General features: G+C 35.2%; 1 protein-coding gene across 2 annotated transcripts in view; it reads right to left on the minus strand.

Annotated features, from left to right (window-relative positions):
* Positions 1 to 15,602, minus strand: part of chrnb3a (cholinergic receptor nicotinic beta 3 subunit a) — a 51,063-nt gene that overhangs the window by 12,411 nt on the left and 23,050 nt on the right. Inside the window, 2 exon segments of one of the 2 annotated variants that reach the window (NM_201220.1) lie at positions 1,544 to 1,695; positions 11,607 to 11,909. In NM_201220.1, coding sequence (NP_957514.1) covers positions 1,544 to 1,695; positions 11,607 to 11,667 — 213 coding nt within the window. In that variant the 5' untranslated portion in view covers positions 11,668 to 11,909. 2 annotated transcript variants of the gene reach the window in all.

Raw genomic sequence — 15,602 nt, forward strand, 5'->3', positions numbered from 1 at the left:
AGCTGTACTTATCTTATGGTTAATAATGTGGCGGAACTATCCATTTAAGTTTAAATGATTGTCGTTTGACAAGACATTTACTCAATTTGTTAAAAACTTTTTTGGCAACTGAAGAATGATTATTTCAGAGCACGCTTATCACAGTTACTGCATTCACACCTGACAATATATATCTGTTTGCTATGAGAGGCTGGTAGCTCATGAATGAGCCACAGTGAAAAAGATAATCAGAGCTCTAATGCTTATAACCCTTCCAAATAAGGTAAAACCAGACCATTTCATTCATTCATTTTATTTTCGGCTTAGTCTATTTATTAATCTAGGGTCGCCACAGTGAAATGAACCGCCAACTTATCCAGCATGTGTTTTATGCAGCGGATGCCCTTCCAGTTGCAACCCATCTCTGGGAAACATCCATACACACACATTATGGACAACTTAGCTAACCCAATTCACCTGTACCACTGACTTGTAGGGGAAACCGGAGTACCCAGAGGAAACCCATGCAAACGTGGGGAGAACATGCAAACTCCACACAGAAATGCCAACTGACCCCGCCGAGGCTCAAACCAGCGACCTTCGCTGGTATATTAACCTATCTTTGCGCTCAGCCAAAACAGCCAAAACTGCAGTGTATGCCAGAGCATGTGTATGGTCACGTGATGTGCGTTTTTAGCGTGTAGATGAAGAGCTGTTCAGAAATGCAAGGTGAAACGCCAGTGTGGACGTGGATCGCTTTCAAACGGCGTTCTAAAACTCAAGCGTATTCGAATAAACAAGGCTTTAAGCCTCATTTATACTTCTGCGTCAGTAATCGGCATGACCCACAACGCATGCAACACGCGTAGCTGTGCATTCATACTTTTGCGTGCTGTTACTGTTTCTCTGCAATAACACTTCCGAAACGCTAGTTGGCAGTGAGGTGTTAATGTTCCTCTGTGTCGAGTTTCTTCGCTGGTGTTTTATTTTTTTCGAAACGCTTCCTTAATGTACAAGTGGTTCAAACTCTTTCATTTTGAGGCAACAACTTTAACCATGAGGTAAACACAAAACAAATCTTTCCATCCTAAACTTCTTCAATGGACTCCACACTTGTAAACACTTGCTCCATTGGGCTCGCACGGCTCTCAGTCCCGCCCACACTCGGCAGCGATACCAAGCCAACTAATCACAGAGCTTGCGCTACGCGTCGTTGCAACGTGTAGCTACATTTTTTGAGAGATGCCAATGTGTCCACCGCTATGTGTCCATGCATAGGCTGCACTAAAGCATACGCGTATGCTTGACGCAGAAGTATAAATCAGCCTTTGAACAACAGAGGCCAATTTATGCCCCCTAATGCCAAAGCTCTCTTTATTCCAAAGAGCTAGGACTAATTCTTTCCCCATCAACCACTCATAATTTTGAATTCAGTCCAACTTCAATCTGAAAAGTAAAACTGTTGTGTACAGTAAATGCACTTGTTTAAACCAGTAAGGCCTATGTCTATGCAACCTGCCACATATGCTACATTGCATACTGCATATGTGTGTGTGTGTCTTACCACATCCACCAACTGTGAGATCTTCAGACCGAAGCGAACAGTAATCGTGTCGTTGGCGTGAAGGACAGGTCTCACCCACTTCTGATATCCCCGAAAAAGATTCCTCAATAAAGTGTCCTCCATTTCAGCCAATGAGACAAACTCCTCAGGAGCTAGAAAGAGATGGTGGAACAATTTCAGAACCATTTAGATAGAAAAAGAAAAAAAAAACCTAAAATGACATAACAGCCTCAGGTGGAATGTGGTGATAAGGTATAGCATAACCTAAAGCTACCATGCTGATTATCAGTGTTGAACAGGCCTACACACAAACTGTCTGAAGAAAGTAGGACCACATTTGATTTGCCATCTTGAGAAATGGCACATTAAATTCAGACACACTCTCCCACGAGTGTAAAATGAGCGCAGAGTCATGAAGTGACAGCTGGCCGAGGCTCATCTGAGCTGCTGACGCAAGCATTGCCATGACATGAAGACCACAGACAAGAGCACTACACAGAGCAGCTGGAGAACAAGGCAAGCCCAAAACTACACACACATACACACTCTTACTACTAATGATTTCGATCTCTCTCAAACACACACACACACACACACACACACACACTGACTAAAATATAGAAGACTATCGCTTAAAAAGACATTGGAATAAAAGATGTGTTTTTAAAAGGTATATTTAAATCTCAAGAAGTAAAAGTCAATCATAAATTGCTGTAATTTTGAATTAACCATTTCAATGGTTAACTAAGTCACAATTTAAATCTGTTCTCATTTATTCATGTCCTTCCAAACACAAAAGACAATAAGGTATGTTATTGTGAATAGTTAACATTTCAATAATAACAGTAGACGACACGGTAGCGTAGTTGGTAGTGCTGTCGCCTCACAGCCAGAAGGTCACTGGGTGCTCTGGTTTCCCCCACAGTCCAAAGACATGCAGTACAGGTGAATTGGGTAAGCTAAAATTGTCTGTAGTGTACAATATGTGTGTAAATAAGTGTGTGGATGTTTCCCAGAAAAGGGTTGAAGCCGGAAGGGCATCCACTGCGTAACACCTATAGTGGATAAGTTGGTGGTTCATTCCGCTGTGGCGACCCCAGATTAATAAAGGGACTAAGCCGAAAAGAAAATAAATGAATGAATAATAACTATAAATAAAAAAACTTAAGTTAAAGTTAAAATCTGTCTACCATTTAAAGTGATGTTGATTCTGATTAACCTGCTCAATACATATGAGTTCATTTTACAGTGTCGTTATGTACATTTTAAAACTGTAAAATATATAAACTTTCAATGGATAATCATTTTAAAAATGCCGTTGGTTTTCCAAGATATGTGTTTCTTCATTTAACCAGATAAAAAAAAAAAAAAAAAACGTTGAGATCAAGATCTCATTTACAAGGATGACCTTGCCAAGAGGTCCGCAACACAGACCTGGTAAAAAAAAAAAAAGCTAATAATAATAAATAAAACTAAAAAATAATGATAAATTACAATTAAGTTATTCTATGGAGTCAATCTAGAGTCATATATACTTGCAACATAAAAGAAAGTTTTTGCAAACAAAAAAATAAAGAATTGAACAAAAAATGTAAAAATATAATGCAAATCTCAAAAAAAATCCCAAAGGAAAATTAAGTTTTGAGAAATAAAAAGGAATTTTGCAAACAAAAACAAATAAGTGCAAATAAAAATCTAGTTTTAAATTGCAAATATTTCTTTTTTTTTTGCACTACTTGATTTTTATTTGCTTTTAATTTCCAGATTTTTTGAGATTTACATTATTTTATTATTTTTTGCAAAATACTTTATTTTTTTGTTTGCAAAACTCTCTTTTAAGTTGCAAATATATATGACCCTAGATTGACTCCATACTATTCAGCTATACCCCATTACAATATGTTAAAAACACATATAGTCATAATTATTAACCCCCCTTTGATTTTTTTTTTATATTTCCCAAACGATGTTTAACAGAGCAAGGAAATTTTTACAGAATGCCTGATATTTTTTCTTCTGAAGAAAATCTTAATTGTTTTATTTCAGCTAGAATAAAAGCAGTTTTTTTTTTTAAACCATTTTAAGGACAAAATTATTAGCCCCCTTAAGCTATTTTTTGATATTCTAAAGAACAAACCATTGTTATACAATAACTTGCCCAGCTAACCTAATTATCCTAGTTAAGCCTTTAAATGTCACATTAAGCTGTATAGAAGTGTCTTTAAAAATATCTAGTCAAATATTATTTACTGTCATCAGGGCAAAGATAAAATAAATCACTTATTAGAAATAAGTTATTAAAACTATTATGTTTAGAAATGTACTGAAAAAAAAAACTTCTCCCCATTAAACAGAAATTGGGAAAAAATAAACAGTGGGGCTAATAACCCAGAGGGGCTAATATTTTTATTTCAACTGTACATTGAGAAATAGACTGTTGTTGTTTGTATAAAGGATGAAGAGAAATGATTTATTGGGATGAGCTCAGACATTTTTAGTTCAGACTGAAGAGTATTCCAGGATGAGGGGGTGGGCATGACTAAAGGCTCGATCCCTGTTTCAGTTCGAACCCAGGAAACAGACAAACGATAAGTTTCACTTGAACATAGGGCATACTGGCTTTTTGGCCTATGAAGAAGGGAACATAAAGGTGATGAACAAGTCTTATGGATTTTGAACCACATTCAATTTGTTTCTTTCAATTTATCTTAATTTCAATAGCGCTTTTGCAGTGCAGATTGTGTCAAAGCAGCTTAACACAGAAGTGCTATTAAATTGAAGCTGTGTCAGTCCAGTTTTCTGAGATTCTAATTTCACTGCTGAAAGTCCAAACACTGAAAAGCAAATCCATCAATGGGCAGCTCCACAAGTCCCAAACCAAGCAAGCATGTGTGCGAACAATGACAATATTACTTAATGGGTAAAATATGCCTTTAATTTGCATTTTAATAGCATTTCTAAATTACACAGCACTTATACCAAACAAAACTATTTACGCATTTGTACATTATATACAGTGGAGAAAATAAATATTCAACACATCACCATTTTTCTCAGAAAACTATTTCTAACAGTGCTGTTGACTTGACATTTTCACCGGATGTTAATAAACCAAACCAAAGAAATCCATAAATATGCAAACAAATCTGATTAGTTTACAAATGAAGTTAAGTGTAATAAAAACAAAAGAGAGAAACCAAAAGAGAGAGAGGACCCTGAGCTCAGAGATAACTGAGCCTAAAGCCCTGATTGATGAGAATGTAAGGAGGTACGAGACTAGGTAGTTCTCGAGAGCTCTCCCTGGTAAAGGAGGAAAAGGAAGAGATAGAGTGGACGGGAGATTCTTCAAAAAATACAGATAAAGAATTTATAGTAGATGAGTATGGATTAATCCGATTGGCTCACTAATGATTACGGATGAGAGACCAGCTGTAATCAATCATATAATGTTCTCCTCATGAAATTAGTTTGTGAAACTTTACTTATATAAAGTTCTGTACATTCTCCTTGTGTCGTTCCATTGTTATTACACATAACAGTTTTTTCAGATTGTTTCGTTTTGTTTTATTTTTATGTGTGTGTTGTTTGTTTTTTTATCAAAATCTAGCGCAATTCCATTTTAACAGCTTTAGAAATATTATTTACAGGAAAAAAAACTGTGTTCAATACTTAATTCTTCCAATGTAAGTACTGAAAAAAAGTTGTTTACATTCAACACTTTCTCTTTACATGTAAAAACCTACTATTTCAGAAATGGAAATAGGTTTTCTGTGTATCACATGAAACAAGCATTTTGAAATATATATATATATATATATATATATATATATATATATATATATATATATATATATATATATATATATATATATATATATATATATATATATATTTTTTTTTTTTTTTTTTTGGAAGTGCAGCAGAATTATAGACCTTGAAGAAATATCTACACTCTCCTAGTGTTATATTAAGAGTACAACCAGAACATGCATACACTCACTGCGAGTGCATAATTTTATTATACAGTATAATTCATAATTATATTTCCAGGCTTGGATACTGATTGTTCAACACATTGTGCTCCAGCCATGCTAAAATACATAATTATTAAGCAACTGTTCATCAACTGTTTAACTACTACCATTTACTATTCTTTTTTCTATATAGTTTAAATAAATGAATTTACATTATATACTTTTTATTTATGCATATTTATTTTATTTATACATATTTCACAGACAGACCATAGACATTAAATAAACATTAAGTGTATTCGTGTTGGGGGTTGATCATAAATGTCTTCTGAATGGTCTCCTCCACCATTAGTGGCATAGCGTTCTGTGCTCTACCACTTTAATGAGATTTTTACAGGATGTTATGCCCATCGCTGCTGAACGACCAGCCTTTACTTCCTTCCTCATCACTGCCTACCCTACTATGGCAAAAAGGACTTCTCTGCCTGGCTTTGGGAAACTTGTTTTTTCCGCTCAACAGGGCTGTGGGTCTTGCAACAGCAATTATATGAAGTGACATCATAAATAAAGACTGTGTGCTGGGATAGCCATCTCTACAGGGTTTACAATTCAACCAGTCAGGCAGTGGACTGGGACGCATAAATAAAAAAACAAGGAAGATGAGGGTGGGAGGAAAAAACAGAAGTGTATTTGTAGAAGCTTTTTTTGCATACAGAGATGTTATTTGAAGGATCCAGGACTATGAGAAAAGGGATTATGCATGAGGTTATTTGTTCTTCATTTATTGTGATAATGAGTTCTTTTTCATTTCTAAAGAAGTAAGATTACTGTCAATTGCATCAGGACATTCAAAGCCACTTTAATGAACTCAAACATGCTGCAATTCATAGGACATCCAATGCACAAAGAGAAGAAACACGCTCACTGTAAATCACCTTTTCTGTCCAAGGACATCTGTGTCCATCTGTTGCAGAGATATATTATATAGAATAATTATTTCAATGTTTATTCGCTTAATACAGAATCAAATAAAATATCATACAAGCTTTTTGCATTTCTGTGTGAACAAAGTTCACAGACATGACCTCATTATTCATTGGCCGCAAATATGTGCAGACAACCTCTGATCCTCCCCTAGAGCAAGCCATCTGGCCAAAGCAAGCTTTAAAGGGGAAAAGTTGGTTTGGGGAAAATATTGCGAATGAGTCGAAACCAAGCGGCAACCTCCCGCTCTCCCTCAGGAAGCCAATACGGAAGTAACTAAAACTGCAATTCATCCGAAATTCCGCTAGTCCTGGCCGCTCCTGGCTCCAAAACAGAGCAAATTTCAATTGAGCCCACTGTTAAAATGGCCAACTTTACAGCAGAAAAAAAGGTGTTTACAGCCTGGTACAAAAAAAGATTTTGGTTAATACAGCTAATATTACCCTTCATGACAACTGTGAGGGGGGTGAATTTTTTTATAACTCATCCGTTTCCTTTATATTAAGTTATATTAAGTTTGCATAATTAAGGGAGTGGCCACTTGAGTGACAGTTAGGTCTCGCTGGTCGCCGTCACGTCACCTCTGCAGATTAGCCACTGAACTCGGCATATTTATCGTATTTCTGCGTTGTTTTATGTGGCTTTACAAAGTCAACTGCCTTTTGGACTTGTTTCCCACAATTATTAGATGGCATGGCATGCTGAGGGCACTTAATTGTGCTCACAAACCATTCACGTGGCCTCCGTTTCCCATGTGAGTAAAGTTATATACTTATATACCATCTCTATACATGTATTTGTTTTATTTAAGATCATTTATCGTTTATATTTATATTTAGAGCTGTAATGCACTCCAGAATCTGTCAGATTGATTAGCTGTAGGCTCTAGAACAGTCATCTGAAGCGTTGTCATACAGTGTTATGCTGGATTTTATCAATAGTCTTACAGTAACTAACACAGACTATATCTGAAGTGTTTGTATGTAATTCGCGTTTTCCTCCTGTTTAAAAAAGTCATAAGAACAATGTTTAGTGGCTCAATGTATTACAGCAGTGTTTTTAAAAGTCTAAACACTTTATTGATATAGTGTACAACCAAGCACAAGTGGTCAGAATACAAACGAGTCACAAGTGATTAAGTATTAAGCATTTCTCCCAAAGTAAAGTGTGTCTGAACCAGGTCCAAGCTAAATGCTAGCAGGTGTCTGTAGCTCCGCTCACTCTCCGCCTCTTTGCCCTTGTTTGGTATCCCGCCGTGGGTGTTATGACGCGTGACCAAAATGGCGACGGTTGGCCGCGCCTACTTGTGGCTTCTTTTGCGCTCTTCAGAAACCTATAAGTGACGTCACGGACACTACGTCCATATATTTTACAGTCTATGGTCGAAACACAAAAGTCATTTCATCGCTTTAAAAATGAGTCTGGTTAAATTTGAAACATAAATCGGATCCTGCAGAACAGCGCAGTGTTCATGATGGAGTTATGACTAAGTGCCATCTACTGGTAGAGAATTAGCCATTTTATTCAGACTGTCCACTGTTTTCTGCAGGTGTGTTTTATATTTTATAATTCAAAAGTCAAAACTAAATCTAAAAAATAAATTTTTCTGAATTCATATTTTAAATAAGGTTATTTTAGGCCTCATGACAAAGTGATTTTGATATAGTTATTGATTTAACGAGATGTGAGCTTTGGAGTATCCAGCACTAGGGCTGTCCCCAACTAAATAATTTCTTAGTCAACGAATAGTCATTCATTAAAGCCAATAGTCAACTAATATATTAATTTACTATATTTAATAAATTTATTCAATTAGGAATACTTAAAAACCAAGGGGAAACATTTAAAGTTTAAGGACTGAGTAAGAGTTTTATTTGTGACAATGTTTTACATTGTACAGGAATACTATAATAATAAGTGTTACAATTTGACATTATATCCCCTTCACAAAGTGATTTAGAATTCTAGACAAAGTGAATGATTAAGGCTGAGAGAAAAAAAAAATATTGAGGATAATGAAAATAGAGATGGCAATAGCTGCAAATTTTTTAATTTCTATAAACAGTGTTTTTAGCTTGACAATATTGTTAATTATTAATTGGTTAGTATTAATTAATTTGTTTTTTTATATATATATATAGGATATGCTTTATTTAATTTGAGAACTTCTAAATGAATTTTTTTTTTTTCATTTCATTTTAATTACATACCGTATTTAATATTTCGTGGCTGCACTATATATTGTTTAGGCATCGATATCGCAATGTGCACATCTGCACAATTCATTCATTGATCACAAAAACTGATTAACTTAACATTTTTAACAAATTTATGTGGATTGGACATAAAAAATTAAGTTTTCCCAATAAAATCTGAAGAATTCCGTTATTTAAGCTTATTTTAAATGAGTAGCTTGAACGAGCAAAAAAAAAATATTTTTTGAATGTATATGGTGTTTAAATATTATTTTTCAATAGCTAATTAACTGAATTCCATTTAATAATTGAACAGTTATGCATCATATAATATAACACAGTTTGTTGTCTTGACATCTGTCGGCAGCACTCATCTACAACATAATCTTTTGAAAGATTTTTACTTGGATGTGTTTTTAAGGCTTACGATTATAAGATTTAAAGCAAATGTAAAATAATTTGGGCCAAAGAATGTATAACATGTTGCTGCTTAATAAAGGATTACATTTTAATTACAAGTTACTTTTAGATTTGATCGTTAAATGTATGTATTTTAACTTTGTTAGATTCCATCGAAAACGATAAATCGCTGTTTATGTCATATTTCATTTATCTTTGTTCTGTTGTTTTCATCTGTGCTTTAATTTGTTGAATTTTTTTTTATATTTTATGCAGATCTTGCAAAATCATTCCAATTAATGAAAAATTATGATTTATTTTCAAACTGCCACTTATGTTATTTTGTAAAATTCTATTCTAATCACAATATATATATAGCAGAAATGCAAAATATTGCAATGTCAGTTTTTTTCTAATATCGTGCAGCTGTAGTATATTCATATTTATTGTATATTCATAAAACGTGTAAAACGTGCTGGGTAAGTTGGCGGTTTATTCTGTTGTGGCGGCCCCAGATTAATAAAGGGACTAGGCCGAAAAGAAAATGAATGAATGAATGGATGGATGGATGGATGAATGGATGAATGATTGAACGAATGAACGAACAAACGTATATTTGACTTACACAAATATTTATTTGATAAGAAAAGACTCTCTTTTTGACTATGTGACTCTCCCCGTAGGTCTACTAGGCAGTCTCAGTTGCATTTTGTGATACATTGATTTGTTTTAGTTTTTTTGCAGTGGGTTTGTTATTTTTTTTGTAAATTCATACATTTTAATTTGTGTTAATGTTTTCCTTTTCATTTCGTCACCTCTGAATTATAAGGTTCCAGCTGCGTTCTGAATGATTTTGAGATATTGAGCTTCAAAGTTTTTGTATTCCATAGCAAACAGTATGTGTGTAACATTTGTTTTTTTAAATAAAAAGTACTAAAGATGTAAACAACTTATAAACAAAAACATCCCATAATGTAAAGAAGTTGTCATTTAATAAGAATATCAATAACTCAATTTTGACAAAAATGCCAGATAGCACCTTATAACTCTAAGGTGATGATTTATTAATAAGTTATAAATATTCAGTAAAGCTCCATGACATATTTTCATAACACAATCCTTATCATATCTTTTTTCTGGGCAGTTTTATGCATGTGCAAGTTCTTGATGTCAACGTTTAACACGTATTATTATTGTATTCCTGTACAGCATAAAACAATGTTACAAATGACACTCTTTCTCAGTTCTTAAGCTCAAACCGTTTCCCCTGGTATTTAAATAGGCCTAATTCAACAATTTTGGTAAACTTGTCCACTAATGGCTTTAATGAATGACTACTTGTTGACTAAGAAATTATTTAGTTAGGAACAGCCCTAGTGTTGGAATGTCAGCTCACATCTCATTAAATTAATTACTATATTATCAGTGATGATAAATATAAGAAACTTGTTTTTACATACAGTATGTGCACAAAGTTTAAGGCACTGAGTTCTACCCTATTTCACCAAAGTTCACTAACTTACACATTTCTGGCCTTGCCACTGCTTCAGGGTGATAAAAGACCCCCTTCATCATATTTCATTTCTACAAAAATAATTAAGTTGATTTCTCTCTTGGTCAGCTTCTGGAATAAATTGTTGATTAAAAGTAACATCAAACTTGCAATCAAGCTGTCCTGGAAATCAAATACTAGTTACTCATTATATTGCCATGCTGATATTCAGAGCAACAGTCAGGCTTCAATGTAATACTGCCCATGAAGAAAAATCAGCTTTCAGAATTTCCTTTTGTGAATATATATTCTGTGAATCTATGACTGTCATGTTTGACAGCAAAGTCCCCTTGATTAAACACTTTCTCTTGTTTAAAATGAACAAAGACACGAAGAGAGAAGCTGTCATGCATTTCTCTCCAGATATGCTGACTGACAAAATTAATGAATAGCCAGTCCAGTGGCTCCATTTTTCAGATTAAAGCTGCAGATGAAGGCTTTCATTGCCTCCATACTGATAAGAACCCCCATTTGTTCACTTTCACACACTGCCAAACCCAGACAAAACACATTTTCTTGCATTAGTGCTTCAGTGTTTCACTATTAACACAAGACAGTCAACATGTTTCTCACCTAATAGTGGCTTTTCATTCTAAAGTTGGTTCAAAATAACATTCAACATATCTAAATGGTGGAAAACCAAATCAGTCATGCATGTATGACTTTGAACAGTAATAACATTCAGAGACCCAGTTGAGGGCGCTAGAAGTCAAGCAATATGCGTAAATTAAACATGAGCCAAATTTCTTTTCCATCAGTCAATTGTAGGGTTGAATGCTCAAGGTAAAACCGATAATACACTTGCTCAATTGATTGTGATCTCTTTGATTAACGTTTAAGGTCACAATTATAGTACAGTCCATGCTTGCATAATTTCAATAAGTAAGCAAATCTAAGCGTCGAAATATTCAACGGCCACGGATAAATGCTGGAAAAGTCTTGAAGTAGGTTATACTCACCCTCTATTGTTGCATAGGCTACTGCCGCTACGAGCAGAATACCGGAGATTTGTAACTTCATGTTGTCTTTCCCGGCTCCAGGTCCTTCGTGCGATGGAATTATTTCATGCTGTTTGCATAGTGAGTCCCTGACATCGACAAAAGGGGGGGAGTAAATATATAGTGTCCGTTATTCATACGGCTGGACACGGGCCGTTTAGAAAAACGATCAGATGTACTGCGACCCGCTGTGTGACAAAGCTGTAAATTAATAATCAACGGAGTGGGGTTTTCATCCTGCTCCATCCGATGCGAGCACAAGAGGAAGAGGCTCGCGCTCTCGCTCCCCCTTCGGCGTTTACGTGATGTCGAAAAAGATGCCATTCATTCGCCGAGCAGCCGCAGCGGAGCAGGGCGAAATGAGCGCTCGAGAGCACCGTGAGGGGAGGAGATAAACAAACCAGCATCTTAAGAATCAAATGTGCTTTGACATACAGATTTTAAAGACGTGGTTATCAACTGGTTTGGCTTCAGGAGCCAGAGTTTACAGTAGTCATAGTGGCGACCCTTGTGCGGTAAACTAACTAAATTAATATTAGTAATAAATAATTATCTAGTTTAAATATGCATATTTATACTTTATTTTGTGACTGTGAGGCTCAAATGAAATCAAAAATCTAATTTCATTATATTTTAATGAAAAAATGTTTAATGCAAATGCAATATTATTAAATGATAATATGTTTTACAATAAAATTTAAATTGTTTAAAAATAGGCTAGTTAAAAAGAAATTCATTAAATGTTTACTTTTATTTTCAAATATATGTTTTTGGGATGGGGTGATGTTCATGGATGAAGGGCATAACAATGGGGGTCAGGATCTTGTCGCAGCCATTCAAAATGACAACAATAACATGCAGCTGTTTTCATCATCCACAACATATGCTATACCTTAACTCCACTGCCACTATGGGCCATTCAATTCAAATTGTTGATAGCAGCAAATCCCACAACCACAATGCTGTCTGCCATCTGCACTGTATAGTGAAAACTGGGATTCATCTGTGAAAAGAACTGCTCTACAATGTGCCAGACACCATCTAATGTGAACATTTGCCCTCTTGAAAATTAGTAAAAAAGTTATCGTTAATGAGACTTGCAGATAGCAGGTACCCAGACAGGCAGGAGAATAAACAAAATCCATTTCTGCTCTTATCATAAAAAAACAGGTTCAAAAAAGTTCCCAGAAATATAGTTATATGAGAACATCAGTACTCTGGTTTTACAACAATTAAGACAATACTCTAGGTCAGTGGTTCTCAAAGTGGGGGTCGGGACCCCCTGGGGGGGTCGCGGGACAATGACAAGGGGTCGCTTGGTGATATCCAAAACTCAAATAAATTTTATTAAACTATTAGAATTACCATATTTTATTCATAACCGACAGAATATAGTTAATAGTTGCATTAAAGAAACAACAACATAAAAATAACAATCAGCCATCAGCCTTTAATTTTAAAAGCAAAATGTAATTAAATCTATAAATGACTTTAAAAAACATTATATGGTTAATAGACTGTTGCATTTTTGTGTTGTCAATAAGCTCATGTTTATATTTGCCTATAGTTGTGTCTGCAACGTTTACATATTTACAGTACAACCACCTTGAAAAATGGGGGTCGCGAGCCACTGATATGATTATTTTTGGGGTCGCGGGCTGAAAAGTTTGGGAACCCCTGCTCTTGGTCATCTAAAGAGAGATTTTCTATAATCTTAATCTGGCTACAAGTATAACCAATGTTGAATTAAGACCTATGGAGTATATTTCTATTATTCACATTACTGAAGTTCAAAAAAGACATGCAAAGACCTTTATCACAACAGGATACATGCTTGTCTGTAGGCTATAATGTCAATTTTACTTTATTTTGAAAACTTTTCAGTCTACTTTTGTCTAAAATCAGCATGTTTCCTGTGGAGCTTTTGTTGAAACATAAAATTTGTCCATCAGTAATATCTTATCTGCAATAGTATAGTTCAAAATATATTTATTTTAAGGAAACCCACATCTTTGGGGTCATGGCTGGAGCAGTTTATAAGAGTAAACGTTTTGCTGTTATGTTTCTGTTAGCTCCTGCTGGTCAAACCATAAATACATAAACACAAGTTCCATGTCAAAATCCATGATGTAATCAAAATGATCTAAATGTCATGTGAGGAAGAACAAGTTGGCGGTTCATTCTGCTGTTCTGCACTAATGAATAAAGGAACTAAGCTGGAGGAAAATTATGAATTTTAAAATGCATTTTAAAAACTCTTTAAAAAAAAAACTGTGAGACTGATCATCCACACATTTATCAATGGCATCCAACAAGGTTATAATTCAATTCAATTCATCCTTATTTTTAAAGCGCTCTTACAATGTAGATTGTGTCAAAGCAGCTTCACATAAAAGATCAGAGTAAATTGAAATAGTGTAGTTCAGATTTTAAAGTTTAAGTTCAGTTTAGCTTAGTTCAGTGTGGTTTAATAATCTCTAGTGAGAGTCCAAACACTGAAGATTAAATCCATCGATGCGCAGCCCTACATATCCCAAATCATGCAAGCTAGTGGCAACAGCAGCGAGGAAAAAAACTTCACCAATTGGCGAAAGTGAAGAAAAAAACCTTGAGAGAACCAGGCTCAGATGGGCACGACCATTTCTCCACTGGCCAAACATCTTGTGCAGAGCTGCAGTCTAAGTGCCGGAGGCATTAAGACACTTATTTTTTCTCTACCTTTGACTATTTGGGTTCCTTGTCATTTATTCATTCATTCAATACATTCCTTTTCCTTTTGCTTAATCCCTTTTTTGTCAGAAGTCACCACAGCGGAATGAACTGCCAACTATTCCAGTTTATGTTTTACCCAGTACTGTGAAACACCCATACACTAATTCACACACATACACTACGGCCATTTTTTGTTTATCCAATGCACCTGTAACGCATGCTTCTTGTCTTTAGACTGTGGGGGAAACCAGAGCACCATGAGGAAACCAACACGGGGAGAACATGTAAACTCCAAACAAAAATGCCAACTAGCTCAGCCAGAATTTGAACCAGCAACCTTCTTGATGTGAGGCAACAGTGCTAACCACTAATATTCATAATAATAATAATAATAATAATTCCTTACATTTATATAGCGCTTTTCTGGGCTCTCAAAGCACTTTACACATAGGGGGGAATCTCCTCATCCACCACCAGTGCACAGCATCCACCTTGATGACACGACGGAAGCCATTTTGCACCAGACCACACACCAGCTGATTGGTGGAGAGGAGACAGAGTGATGAAGCCAGTTATGATTTGGGGAGGGTTAGGAGGCCGTGATGGACAGAGGCCAGTGGGCAGAATTGGCCAGGAGCCACCGTGCCACCCAGTTCCTTGTCAAATTAAATACATTTTTGTCCTACCTAACACTGAAAACAGAGATGACATCCTTCTCTGAATAAAACTAAAACCTCCTCCTTTCAGATTTGTGATTTTCCTTTCAGATCTTAAAGATATAATCTACCTTTGAAATGTGATTAAAGCTGCTCTTTGATTAAGTTGAAGCTAATGCAAGCAGAATACTGTGATTATGTTAATGTGATCATGCATACCTAATTAGAAGAGCCCAAACTGCATTAAAATATGCAGAGTACTGACAAAATATGCATACTGCTACAGACTAAAGGCATTGTGTTGTTCATCAACAGCTTCAAACAGATCATAGAACAAAAAAACAAAAAAAAACACATAGTGTTTTATTATTGTATATGTTTTTCAAGCTCATCTATCATTCAATGACCTAGAAGTGTTTATGACTTGTAACTTTAGAAAGGGCACAGTAAGGATTTGTATTATCATTAATGTGGTCTGCCTGAAATACTTAATATCCGTGTAATGAAATAAGAGATTAGCCTGCCAGCTGGACAAAGATATGAAAACAAGATAGCATGCTAAGATGAGGCCCTGCTGGTTAATAAAATA

This window comes from Danio rerio, chromosome 1 (assembly GCF_049306965.1).
Source record: "Danio rerio strain Tuebingen ecotype United States chromosome 1, GRCz12tu, whole genome shotgun sequence".
Classification (NCBI taxonomy): Eukaryota; Metazoa; Chordata; class Actinopteri; order Cypriniformes; family Danionidae; genus Danio; species Danio rerio.